The sequence below is a fragment of the Cucurbitaria berberidis genome (genome assembly GCF_010015615.1).
Source record: "Cucurbitaria berberidis CBS 394.84 unplaced genomic scaffold K460scaffold_1, whole genome shotgun sequence".
In the NCBI taxonomy this organism is placed as follows: domain Eukaryota; kingdom Fungi; phylum Ascomycota; class Dothideomycetes; order Pleosporales; family Cucurbitariaceae; genus Cucurbitaria; species Cucurbitaria berberidis.
The window spans coordinates 1277220-1289322 of record NW_024468935.1 but is presented as its reverse complement, the minus strand read 5'-3'; the positions used below and the strand labels follow the sequence as shown (position 1 = coordinate 1289322).

Genomic DNA, 12103 nt, shown 5'->3' with positions numbered 1-12103 from the left:
ATACCAGGGCCCACGGCATATATTGCACTACTCAACAAAAAGATCTTGCAAGCTTCGATGACGATCAGTAATTTTCAGCGTGACCCGTCAGCCTTATATAGTAGATCCTCGCTACTAAGCATATCCTCCAGATTATTTTCATCACTTATTTGACAACCAGTGCTCATCATGCATTCCATTCTCTTCCTACTGATAGCAGGCATCGCTACTCTCACTAGAAGCGTGGCTATACCAGCTGAGCTCGCAATTGGCGATGTTGATAGTATGTCGCCCGAAAGGACCTGTCGATGGACCAACTGCAACGAATCCTGCCCCGCTGGCTTCAGCGCCGTCCTACGGAATGGCGGCCGCCGCGGTGAGATGATGTGGGATCATTCACACTGCCTTAACAAAGGGTCGATGACATTTTGCTGCCCAAGCGGTGAAACCCAGGCCATTTGCACCTGGCGAGGACACAGGAACTCCGGTAAATGCCAACCTGGCTGCAACAAGGACGAAGTTGAAGTCTGGACATTGAAGTTCGGGTGCAAGACCGGCCACCAGAGCGCTTGTTGCACAACCGATACTGCAAGCGTGTCGGCCTACAATAGTTGTAGGTGGGAGGGATGCCTGGATCTATCCCACTACAATCCGCCCTACTGCAGCAGAAACTACCCCCATCTCGTCGCCTTAGCACCATCAGGGTTTGGAGGGGAAGACATTTGCTCAATCGGTAAGCTTGCCCTTGTAGCATCGCGATCCTATCTAGGAAGCTTCAACACCTCTAACAAGATAAATTGGATATTGTTCATTGAGTTCTGAAGTATCCAGGCCCGTCGGCAGCTGACAGTGTGTACTAGGTCAGAGAAGGTACTGCTGCAAAGGCGACGAATGGGTTTCTTATCCTCCTGCATTTAGTGAGTGCAGTTGGTAAGCAAATGCTGTGCTTTCAGATGAAACTTCAAACGCTGACGTGATATAGGGCGAGGGACCTCCCTGGGCCCCTAGGCCGTTCTCTATCTTGTAACGCCGCATGTCCCCCAAATTATACTAAGCTTGCGCTACGTCAATCTGATTGTGATGTGGGAGAAGAAGCGTACTGTTGTAAGGGGTTCAAGCCATCGGAGGCTCTAAAGACGTCACCAAAGGTTCTAGAGTTTGAGGCTGCCCTAAATTCGTAAGTGATACCTCACCCTGCATTACTACAGTAGCTTATTCTTGTTAGATACATATCAGCGTACGATTCCAAGACGTGCCCATTGGAGGATAAACCCAGACGTGCCGAGTAAGTGTTTTGCAACATGTTTGTTGATCTAGTCGCTAAGCACCGCCAAGTTGGTTAGAAGAGAATGAGGGCGCGGTTCACGATTCGGAACCCGAAATCACCGCCGAAAACGCGGGCGATATACCGGATCTTCCTCCCTGCCTTCTCTGGACACGCGTAGTATCAGAAATGCGTGATATCATAAAGCGGCCGGAACTGGAATGGTCGTTTGATCAGAAGCAGATTGCGAATTCCTGGGAACGCAACGTCCCGACTCGGTGGCCACGCACTTCTGTGGCAGACCTGGCTGCATTTCTTAGAGAAAATCCGATTAGCTCACCAGACACCGTCGTCAATACCGTGCTCTACAGCTTCGATGAGTGGGCTGGTGTCCGAGATGCTTTCAAAATGGCGAAGACTAAGATTTGCGTTGAAGTACAAGTAGGCCCAGCAGTTGGGGAGTCCGATCCTGACACTAGAGAGCTCCCTGAACCGAACGAACCTGCACTGAATACTTCACACAATATTCAGCCTAGATCCGTAGATTTAGATCTAGATCTCCGCACCGCTAGTGGCTGGCGAGATAAGTTAAATTCCGACTCGCCCCATTACACGCCTTGGCTAGGAAGGATTTTTCACGGTATCAGAATTGGTAAGTCAAGTCTCTTTGCTCGAGCATGAATCTAGCTAAGAAAATGACGAGGCCGCCTCACTTTACACTACGCACGATGGGAATGGTATCATGGAAACGGTCGTGGTTTCGCCGCAGGGTTCGTGAAGTAGTAACACTATGAAGGTTGAGAGGCTAACAACTCGTAGTCCATTCCTTGAGTTAGCCTATTGGATCGGGCATAATGCCGGAGAATGGAATCCTCAATTAGACCGTGATTTTGAGTTGTGGCGATATCGCGATCTTACCACACAACACCGCAACCCCAATTTGAGGGACAGGTGGGTAGTCTTTCATCTGCACTTTGACCCCACCCGGGAAATCTTCTTTGACTTCAATGGACACACGTTCACGGGATATGTAAGTCATATGCCTTGATCTGGCGACGATCACCCTCCTTTTCTGCGTCTCCTTCAGCTAATCAAAATTGAGTCTACTGTTAGAGTGCGTTGACCGTTTTTCATGCGCATTCAGCTGTCAATAGATCCAGACGGCCGTGGTTGGCGCGTCAACGGGCGAAGCAACCAACAAGCTAGGGGCAACACCGCACGCAATGTTCTCATATGTCCGTGGGACAGTTCAGAGAGGAACATGCGTGGACGCACTATTACCAGAATTTTTATTGGCGCAAATCGACACCCGCGCAGTGCCGATCCTTCTCGCGATCACGATGACCCAGAATCGGATGGGCTATATTACTTTCATAACAGCCTCTACCGGCAAGGGTATATCAATAGGGCTGGAATGATGCCCCTGATTCAACCTGGAGCTAGAACAGCCGACACCAATCAGCATTCAGAGTTCATAGCTAGGCAGTATCCCATTCTTAGGAACAACATTGCCCGTGTACGTCCAACTGGCGACGACATTTGGACCAGGCCCTGTGAGTGTTCCGTACATTCTCTCACTGAATTTGGATCTTTGATTCTGACTTGAAACTCTTAGATGGAACCAACTTTCTCTTACCAGACTACCTAGAGCAAAGCGCTCATCCGCACATGGTGAGCTATCGTTACGATATCGGCATGCCCAATGCGGCACCTCAACCATGGGAGGAGGAATGGCAGATGAGAGAGTTTGAGCCTCACATACACCATCCGCAAAGGCCAGGGGGTGGAATCTTTGGCATAGTGGGCGGCGCGAACCTGACCAATGGATCAATAGCCGATCTCAGCTGAAGGTACTGCCTAGGCAAGTAACACTGGCTTTTCTTTTCTGGTGCTAATTCTTTTATTAAGTCGCTTCAGGGCCGAGGAAGTGAGCTTGTGTACACGGTTCAACCCGGCGACGACGCCGCGACACTCTTTTGTCTACAGGGCTTGCCCCATCTTTGCGTCTGGAAACTTTAAAAAATCTCGCTATCTCTGAAACTGCTTCTTACCTTCAACCATGCTTCTTCTGAGACAATTCGATCGACGCACAGTGTAACCAGTCCCCTAAGACCATAATGCATCCATTCTATTCGAAATCGCACAATGCCTTGTTATCGAGACAAAGCACGGATATGTACAAGTCACTTCTGCTACAGATAAAGCAAGACCGAAATTCGGTTCCTGTCTTTGTTGCAGTCCACCTACCCTTTGTGCCTTGAGTTCCCGCTATAGGTCCACCTCCACATGATATAATTCCTCATAACAGACACAGATCCCACTTCCATCACCACAAATAACATATACAAACAAAACAAAACTGCCCATTATGATGGCCTCGAACTCGTCACAGCCTCTCAGTCTATTCGAGTCATCGAGCTGTACCGTAGATCAGACGCACCTCATCAACACCGCACAGAACTGGAACCTCTCAGACTCCGAGTGCGATGCTATTCTGCCTGCACCGCTACATCCCAGCTGCTGGAACACACCTCTTCTAGCCGCCATTCATGAGCTTTCAGCACTCACAATAGGTCAAAAAGAGCGTGCGCATAGTCTGCTGAGCACGTATTTCCAGGCCCGCATCCGCGAGGCGTCGTACACCGGTAAGCAAGGGAATATATACGCCACGCTTGAGGTCGAGGATGTGGAGCAGGCGATTGCAAGTGCGCAGAGGATGAAGAAGGGGCAGGAGATGGAAAATATCCAGCCGCCCAAGACAGCAGTGGATGCGATGCCAATACCGAGCGAGCAAAATGACGTGCAAGAAAAGCGGAAGTATTCGATTCGCGAAGAGATCATGAATGTTGATGACAACAACGATGCGCTGCTGCAGCCGGCAGAGAAGAAGCAGAAGACGACCGCTGAGGCCGAGGTGAGTCCCAACACTGCCATCGCAAACGCAATCAACACCAGTCTAGCGAGCGCGAACGCGAACATGACCTTGAACTCGAATGCGAACATAGCCTCGAACGCGAACGAACAACACCGCCCCCAGCCACCACGAAGACTCTCCCCCGCAAAGAAACGCTTGCGCCTCCCGCCCATCAATACACAAGCCGCGTATAGCACCTATGCGCCATCTCCACACATGACTCCGCACTACCTTGTGCAAGCAGCGCAGCGGGCGACTCATGAGTTCAATGTCCAGCGCATAGAGTTTGCGCGGGCAGAGGCCGAGTACAACGCTGCTAAGCAGAGGTATGGCGATGCGATGTGGAGGATGGAAGATGCGAAACGGCAGGTGATGGGTTGGCGATGAATGGGTGAAGGGGCTGGAAATGGGTGTTAGACGTTTAAATTGCACGCATAGCATAGCGGAGATACAGCTGGTCTGATTTAGAATGGAGGTTTCAGCAACGAGATACGTATGCTCGAGGAGTCTCTACATCCTGTATGAATATCGAATGTTAAAAGGGGGTATGATACATATTTGCAAAACATCCCAGAACGCCCAAATCCCGAGCACTTTTATCTCTTCGTGAATTTATTCTTTCATGTCCCCCTGATTCTTTCCATAGCCTTATTTCTTCGGCAGTTCCCGAAACACCTCCTTGAAGATCTTCTTACTATTATACAGATTCACAAGTCGCAAGCGCTCGTTATCCAGATGTGCCGAGTCACTTGCTTGACCGCAAGGTAGATGGGCAGCAGGAGCGTTGAATTCTTTTTCGAGGAAGCGAATGCTTGGGATGGAACCGCCTTCGCGAATATAGAGAGGTTTGGCGAAGGCATTGGTGGCGGTGTCGAGGTCGGTGGTGGTAGTAGTGGGTGAGGAGGCGTCGGAGGTCGAGGGGCGGGAATCAGAGGAGTTGGCGAGAGTGTTTGATGTTGTGGGTGTAGGCTTGTTCTTTGTGGCAGTCGTGGATGACGGTGAGTTGGCGGCTCGCGATAGCGGAGCAAAGTAGTCTGGGCTTTTGATCGCAGCTACACCTTCTCTCCTTTCTTGGCCGAGAGTTGGGCCCCATACGGACATGATAGCGCGCTCAAGTGTCTGGAATATCTCATTGTTGAAGTCGCCTAACCAAGGCTCGGCTTGGTGGTCAATGGTGACTTTTAGCTTGTTCTTCGAATCGAGCTGGTCGAATTCTGACTTGAGAAAGTTGATTAGAGTATTCGCAACAGCAGATGCCTCTTGGTTTGGCACAAGACGTATTGAAAGTGCAGCTTTGGCTAGGCGAGGTATGATGGTCGAATTTTCGGGACCAGAGGTTTGAAAGCGATGAATAGTGAGTGAAGCCTCTCGCCATCGGCGCATAAGCGATTGTGCAAGCTCCTCCGGATCTCCTAGGTCTGGATTGCCGCGCAGCAGCGTTTTGGTGATCTCGGTGTAGAGGTCCTTCTCGTCTTCGGTCAAGGGTAGTATGGGGTCGTAAAATCCGGGTATTTGGACCTTGCCATGTCGACCAGTGAGTTTTGAGAGTAGCATGACGAGATCCTTCAGTGGCTCGTCAAGTAGTGCACTTCCATCAACACCGCTGTGCAAATCGGGATGCTTACTCTCGACTTGGACAGTCGCGTGGATGACACCTCGGAGCCCATAGGTGAGACAAGGTACATGATCGTCGAGCCAGTAACTATTAGCCAGCAGTATCCAGTCGACATCGCCAATGAGGTCTTTCTTTGCGCGCACAGCGTTCTCGAACCCGCGAGAGCCACTTTCCTCCTCTCCTTCGATGAGGAAAATGATGTCTGAGCCCAGACTCTGCTCATTGGCTAGTTCATGAGCGGCATAGATCGCAGCCATGATCGGGCCTTTGTTGTCAGATACGCCACGACCGTACAGATACCCTCCTTCTCCAGTCAGCGCAAACGGATTGTGCTTCCATTTACCGTGTTCATTCTCTGCAGGTATAACATCGTAGTGACCATAGAAGAGAATCTTCTTCCTTGAAGCTGCAGTTGCAGGGTTGCCCCTGAACTTGGCGAAGACAATGGGGTTATACGGTTCGCTGGTATTGATCATCTCGGTGACGGCACCGAAGTTCTGAAAGACCGATCGAAGATATGACGCGCCTCTCCTGCAATCGGCGCGATACTTGGGCAGCGATGAGACTGTACAAAACGAGACGAATTGAGTCAGCGATTCCACCATTAGGTCTACGAAAAAGTTAGCGCAACGAATGAAGGGTGTGCATGTGTACTAACCATTGCTGCTTTTCCTGATGACTGCATCTGGTCCTGCACAATCCTTAACCTCCCAGATGACGATGGTGTTGTCATTTCCGCCAGTAACTAATATGGGTTTGTCGTCATACTTGGTGAAAGCTGAGGCAAGGATCAAGCCATCATGCGCTTTGAAGCTGGTAATGGTCTCGTAATGCTCATTGAATTTCTGCAACATATCAGTGGAAAGTTCAGTGTATATATCTTTCTGTACTGACCTGCACCTCTCCAGATGTGCCACCTGCATATAGGACGCCAGCGCCGAGTGTTAAAGTGTGAACATCGCCCGTGCTCGCTTTCAGACTTCGAACCAGTTGTCGAGTTTCCAAGTCCCAGACGTTCACCTCACCGTCAAAACGTCCGCTATAGAGGAATGAGCCCTCTCGTACAAGCGAAAGGATGGACTCGCCCTCTTCTCTGCCATCTTCCAAGGTATGGAGGCTGGAGATATCGCCGCCTCGAGTTGGGTCTATCCGCCATAGCAGTATGCGCCCATCTCCTCCGCCTGAAACTAGCACTTCTTCCGCTGGCGCTTCTGGCAGTATGCCCCTTCCCAATAGCATGCAGTGTACGTATCCATAATGGGCGAACTGGCGAATGTCCTGGCCGTCGATCTGGAGCTCTTGTCCTCCCACAGCGTCTCGCGGCCGGCTGTCTGCGCCAATTGGCTTGGGAGTCTGAGCACCACCAGGCCCTAGGGAGTCAAAGAATTTGTTCTTTCGTTCCGACGGATGGGAAGCGACAGCAGGTCGCGGACGAGTGTCCTTTTGCTTCAGATCGTACCACTATGCCAATCAGCAGCGTTCGTCATTCGAGGCGGCTACCATACCTGAATGCTTGTGTTCTGCGCTCCAAGGTAGACTGTACGGTGGAAGGACGAGTAGGCGACACAGAAGATGTCTCCGATATCGTAGGGTGACCAGAGCGCGTAGAGGTGACGGAAGGCAGAAGTGCACCAGACATTGACGATTGGATCTGCTGCACTCGAGAACAGGAGTTCCTGGTCTTGCGACAGACACAAGCCCAGCACGCTGCCTTTGTGTGCCTGTATGACTCGCCGACGCTCGTAGGTATCGAGGCTGTACACCTGCATACGATTAGCTGTGCATGCTTGCTTGCTTGAGCTGCTGCTCCTGACGTACGAGTATCTCGCCCCCCTGGGTGCCTGCGAAAATGTACTGCGACGAGACGGCAAGGGTGAGGATGGATTTGTCGTGCTTCATGCGATGTGTGAGTACAGGCGTCCTGTTATTCGCGACAGGCGCAGCCTTGTTCGCGCCATGGGTATACATGATGGTGTCATTCTGCAGAGGAGCTGCTGCTGCTGCTGCTGCTGGCATTGTCAGCCAGGCTTCAAGTCGGCGGTTTGGTGCTGTTCCTGCATGGTCGCGTAGTGTAGTTGGGGTACAGTGGAAGCGATGACGGAGCCCAGAACCAAAGCAGGGCTAATGGATGGATGGCACTGGACTGCGGGGCTATCAATGCACCACCAGAGCCGTCCACGTACCTTTCAACCCCAACGCCCTCTTCGCTTCCTGCGAGGTGATGGAACCCGAATAGTGACACATAACTCGTTCTGCCGAGCTGCAGCCTGACAAGAGATGAAATGGAAAGATGCCGGCAGCGTCGATATCATGCCCATACCAAACTGACCCGCTACTTATCGGCTGTCGACGGCGAGTGGACCACTGCAATACATTGTGCCCTTGGTGAAGGGTGGTGTCGGGAGAAGTCTCATGGTCACTCGATGGGTCGTTAGTCGAGCTTAAGCTATGATGCTCGCACATTGTAACAGGCTCACCGCTCCGATATGGCGAGCGAGCTCTGTGCGATGGCGCCATCTTGGGAATTTGGGTTGTATAATAAGGGATACCCATCAGACGCGTCTGTTTTATCACTCATTCATTCCCTCGCAGCTTGCTTCTCCAGGGTGGACATGGCGACAGCAGCAGCAGCAGCAAGCACTGAGGGCGCCCGACACCCCGGCGCTGGCTCTGGCTCTGCTTGCTGTCCATGTACTCAGCCTGCCTATTGGAAGCATCGTGTCCACGATGCAGACTACCCCTCCTAGTCTTTGCTTTTGTATGGGCCGTCGAAGCAGCGAGGATGCGCGTTCGAGAGGCTAAACACGTGTGCGTACTTGGATGAAGCCCGCATTCACGTCGAACGGTTCCTTGCCTGGGCTCGTGACCTGGTGTTGCGGGTCTGCTCTGCTCTCTGCACGGGGTTTGGCACTCCATCACTATGAAAAGACATGGAAGAGCCTGTCGGAACAATGCATCGAGTTCCGCAAGCTCGCGGGAGTCTGCCGCCGTGCATGTCGGGTTCGAATTGGGAGGGCTGATCATCAGATTTGTCCCGAGAGCCCCCCGAAGTAGGCTTGCACATGACTGCGGTGTGGATGAATGTAGCCTCACGATGTTGATCTAGTCTCGGGAGGCCGGCAGTAAGAGCCTGAGATAGTCGTGAATGGTTAATTCGTCAATAGTCCCACCGGATTTGTGGGAAACGGGGCACTCCTTCAGTACAAGCCATTTACAACTGCTGCCCAAACCTGTCACTTTACTCTGGGAACCTGTCACTCCATGGCAACCTTGGAATCTACACACATGCAAGCAGAAACCAGTGGCTTGGGGTGTGGCGCATGGTGGTGACGTTAGGCGCCACAGCCAGCGTCTGTGATGGGATGGGACGACAGTATGCCAACGCTTCAAAACTCGCACCAACGACGAAACCATGGGCCGATCCATAGCTGCTGGACGGAGCTCCTCTCCCGTGACTACGGTTTGGGCAGCAAGCAGCAGAAGTTTGGCATGCGTGTATGCCAGATCGTGTGCATAATGCCATCAGCGTGCGTGCAAAGGAGCTCCTCTCCCCAGTCGCACCCCCAGGCTGTCCTGCTTGCACAGAGTAGTCGTCCACTCCCAGCAGCGACACGTTCCCAAGGGCTGCAGCAATATGCGTCTCACACGAATCGCGCACAATGCTAGCAACTCCTGCGACGCAGCGATACGCCGCCCGCATACTCGGTCGCCGTGCCCTAGCGTGCCTCTGGGTGACATGGCGAGACGCCAGCCAACACCATTGCAGGGCCGCACCCCCCCGACTGCGTCTTCACGCCGCCACAGCGAATGCCAGCGCGAGACGTCGCATAGTCACGATAGACCGTCTGCGGACAGGGCCGTGACTGGCACTGCCCGTCTTCGCTTCCACCACTCTTCTGCCCCCCCCGCACGTCCGTCCCATCTTGCCTGGCTCTCCCAGGTTGTAGACTATAACGCCTCACTCCGCGCGTGCACCCGGCCATTGTGCCGCTATTTGTCTACTCTCAAAAACTCTTAAATACACCGCCTGAGCGCTGCGACAAGCTGGTGATCCAGGTGGACACCTTGTGGAGTGCGCCAGCTAGATCCCGTTTCCGCGCTTTGATACATCTTGACCGCCTCGCGTTCTTGTACATCACTTATCTTACCACTGCACCCGCAGTCGCCGGTCGCACCACACCCCTCCCTGCGTACTGCAGCTGCAGACACAGCGTCTAAATCCGCCACAATGGCAATGGGTGTTGGAGAAACCATTACCGTGATTAATAAGTCGGGCAAGGTGGTGAGCAATGTGAGTCGCCGATACGAAGCCTACACAATACGACACTACTGACCGCCTGCAGAGCAAGCACCTCGTCAGCGTCTTCAAGGAGGCCAAGGCCGCCTACCGCGAGCGCAAGGCAGAGATCAAAGCAGAGCGCGATGCTGCCTTGCGCGAGAAAAAGGCAAGCGAGGGCATAAAAGCCCTCCGCATCGCCGACGACGACACGCGCTCCCGTGCCTCCTCCCGCCATTCCAAGCAATCAAAGTCGCATAGACGCCCCTCCCGCCAATCCAGACCCGCCATGGAGCGAGGCTACACCGACAGCTTCTACGCAAATGACAACCCGCCAAGCGGCGGCCATCGCTTCGAACAGGACCTCGCAGGCGACGCATGCGTTGCACACCACCAGGAGATTGTGAGGAGGCACTCGGACGTCTATGTTGCAACGTCCAAGAAATCGCGGAAGGACTCGATTGATATGGACCTGGCATACGGCGACATCCCGCCGCCCCTGCCCGCAAAGAGGTACGAGGATGTGGAGCTGAAAGAGAAGGCTTCCAAGATCACCATACTCCTCGACGAGGCCAATTGCCTACAATACTCCGTCACCGCCATGATTGAAAACCTGCAAAAGAACCCAGAGGCTCTTGCCGCCGTGTCCCTCACCCTTGCTGAGATCAGCGCCATCGTAGGAAAGATGGGCCCTGGTGTACTGGTCGCACTCAAGGGCAGCTTCCCCGCCGTCGCCGCTCTGCTTCTCAGCCCACAGTTCATGATCGCTGGAGGCGTTGCTGTTGGCGTCACCATTGTCGCGCTGGGTGGCTACAAGATCATCAAGAAGATCCAGGCCCAGAAAGAAGGCGAAGTAGTCCCCATGCCTCCTATGGCAATGCGCGCCGTCGAAGATACACAGGAACTCGACGAGCTCGAACCACAAGAGCTGAGCCGTGTTGAGATGTGGCGTCGCGGCATCGCAGACGTCGAGGCGGCCAGCGCTGGCACCAGTGTTGATGGAGAGTTCATCACGCCTGGAGCTTCGCGACAGCTCATCGCTGCAGGTGTGCTCGATGAAGACGACCTCAAATCTCGCCGGAGTACCAGATCCAAAAAGGATGGCGAGTCGAGACCGAAGTCGCATCGCGCGAGGTCTGAGAAGAGTACCAAGACGAGCAAGACTTCCGATACCAAACGAAGCAAGACGGTGAAGGAGAGCACCAAGAAAAGGGAGAAGGAGCCGTCGGGCTTGAGGATGTTGTTTCGTTCGCATACTGCACACTAACCCATGGTCTGATGCACAGCATAGTGTCCTTTTATTCCTGTCATAGCGTTCGGCGTGTCGCATATCCATACATCTAGCGTTCAGCATTTAGCGTTGCTTCGTTCCTTATACCACATAGATGACGTTGCATGGGACATCCTATCTTTGGTTCATGTTCTTTCATACGGGCTTTAATGTCATGCTCACGGGAGTTCTGGATTTGTTCTTTGTTAGTATTGTTCGCCGTCACGCACGTTGTAAAATTCTACTTATCAATTGATCAGTCTACTCGTATATGCCTCCGTATAAGCACTGCAGTGTCGCTCTCCTCTTTCGCTCCAGGCTTCGTTACACTTCCACCTGCTTCCTATTCACCTTCGACAATTAAAATTGAAACTGATATCTAATGCAGTATCTCGATAAGCAAATACTAATGAGTGGCAGACCAAGATCAAGTGCATAGAGGGGGCCAACGGGTGGCAACGACAAACCAACCTTAGCAGTGAACTATCACAGACTATCGGAACCTTCAACGTCCGCCGCTTTGGAGTCGAGCCTGCATTTGGTTCAGCTCTGGTCTCGCTCTTTGTAGGACTCTGAGGGACCTCACGGGTAGTAGAAGAAGCGGGGCCAGGCAAAAGGCTTTGCCATCGTGGCTTACAACGTAAATATAGTCCGCTCATGTTCACAATGTCACTCGTGTCGATTGAGGCGCGGAGACAAGGGAGACAACCCCTTCTTAGACAAAGACAATGAGACAATGAGACAAGACCTTGAACAACGCAGATAAATACTCATCGTCTGCCACA

The 12103-nt window shown here is 52.6% G+C and overlaps 5 protein-coding genes across 5 annotated transcripts; 3 read left to right on the top strand and 2 right to left on the bottom strand.

Annotated features, from left to right (window-relative positions):
* Positions 1 to 168: 168 nt before the first annotated feature.
* K460DRAFT_422442 (uncharacterized protein) lies at positions 169 to 3091 on the top strand (the record flags this gene model as incomplete). The annotated part of the gene is made up of 9 exons (XM_040938172.1): positions 169 to 712; positions 840 to 909; positions 962 to 1156; positions 1205 to 1264; positions 1315 to 1895; positions 1947 to 2013; positions 2063 to 2273; positions 2404 to 2638; positions 2859 to 3091. 9 exons carry the CDS (start codon positions 169 to 171, stop codon positions 3089 to 3091), a joined length of 2196 nt encoding a protein of 731 aa, XP_040792622.1.
* A 520-nt stretch (positions 3092 to 3611) lies between these two features.
* K460DRAFT_411835 (uncharacterized protein) lies at positions 3612 to 4544 on the top strand (the record flags this gene model as incomplete). Its single annotated transcript, XM_040937498.1, has 1 exon — positions 3612 to 4544. One exon carries the CDS (start codon positions 3612 to 3614, stop codon positions 4542 to 4544), a length of 933 nt encoding a protein of 310 aa, XP_040792621.1.
* Positions 4545 to 4598: 54 nt separating this feature from the next.
* On the bottom strand, positions 4599 to 8002 carry K460DRAFT_360918 (glutathione degradosome). The gene is made up of 5 exons (XM_040932363.1): positions 7591 to 8002; positions 7278 to 7535; positions 6667 to 7233; positions 6431 to 6617; positions 4599 to 6382 (listed from the first exon to the last, which is right to left on the bottom strand). The coding sequence occupies exons 1-5, from the start codon at positions 7786 to 7788 to the stop codon at positions 4806 to 4808; spliced, it is 2787 nt and encodes a 928-aa protein (XP_040792620.1). The 5' UTR covers positions 7789 to 8002; the 3' UTR covers positions 4599 to 4805.
* Positions 8003 to 9736: 1734 nt separating this feature from the next.
* Positions 9737 to 11463, top strand: K460DRAFT_9945 (uncharacterized protein). Its single transcript, XM_040938862.1, has 2 exons — positions 9737 to 10063; positions 10116 to 11463. The coding sequence occupies exons 1-2, from the start codon at positions 10001 to 10003 to the stop codon at positions 11313 to 11315; spliced, it is 1263 nt and encodes a 420-aa protein (XP_040792619.1). The 5' UTR covers positions 9737 to 10000; the 3' UTR covers positions 11316 to 11463.
* A 27-nt stretch (positions 11464 to 11490) lies between these two features.
* On the bottom strand, positions 11491 to 12101 carry K460DRAFT_9912 (uncharacterized protein). The gene has a single exon (XM_040938861.1). It carries the CDS (start codon positions 11975 to 11977, stop codon positions 11666 to 11668), a length of 312 nt encoding a protein of 103 aa, XP_040792618.1. The 5' UTR covers positions 11978 to 12101; the 3' UTR covers positions 11491 to 11665.
* Between the last annotated feature and the right edge of the window lie 2 nt (positions 12102 to 12103).

Bases quoted from the DNA above. Each gene is read 5' to 3' on its own strand.
- K460DRAFT_360918 (XM_040932363.1), bottom strand. From the start codon at position 7,788: ATGCCAGCAGCAGCAGCAGCAGCAGCTCCTCTGCAGAATGACACCATC. The intron at 7,234-7,277 runs GTATGGTAGCCG...TGATTGGCATAG, and splicing joins CGCAGAACACAAGCATTCAG to TGGTACGATCTGAAGCAAAA. The intron at 6,618-6,666 runs GTCAGTACAGAA...GATATGTTGCAG, and splicing joins GCACATCTGGAGAGGTGCAG to AAATTCAATGAGCATTACGA.
- K460DRAFT_9945 (XM_040938862.1), top strand. From the start codon at position 10,001: ATGGCAATGGGTGTTGGAGAAACCATTACCGTGATTAATAAGTCGGGC. The intron at 10,064-10,115 runs GTGAGTCGCCGA...GACCGCCTGCAG, and splicing joins CGGGCAAGGTGGTGAGCAAT to AGCAAGCACCTCGTCAGCGT.
- K460DRAFT_9912 (XM_040938861.1), bottom strand. From the start codon at position 11,977: ATGAGCGGACTATATTTACGTTGTAAGCCACGATGGCAAAGCCTTTTG.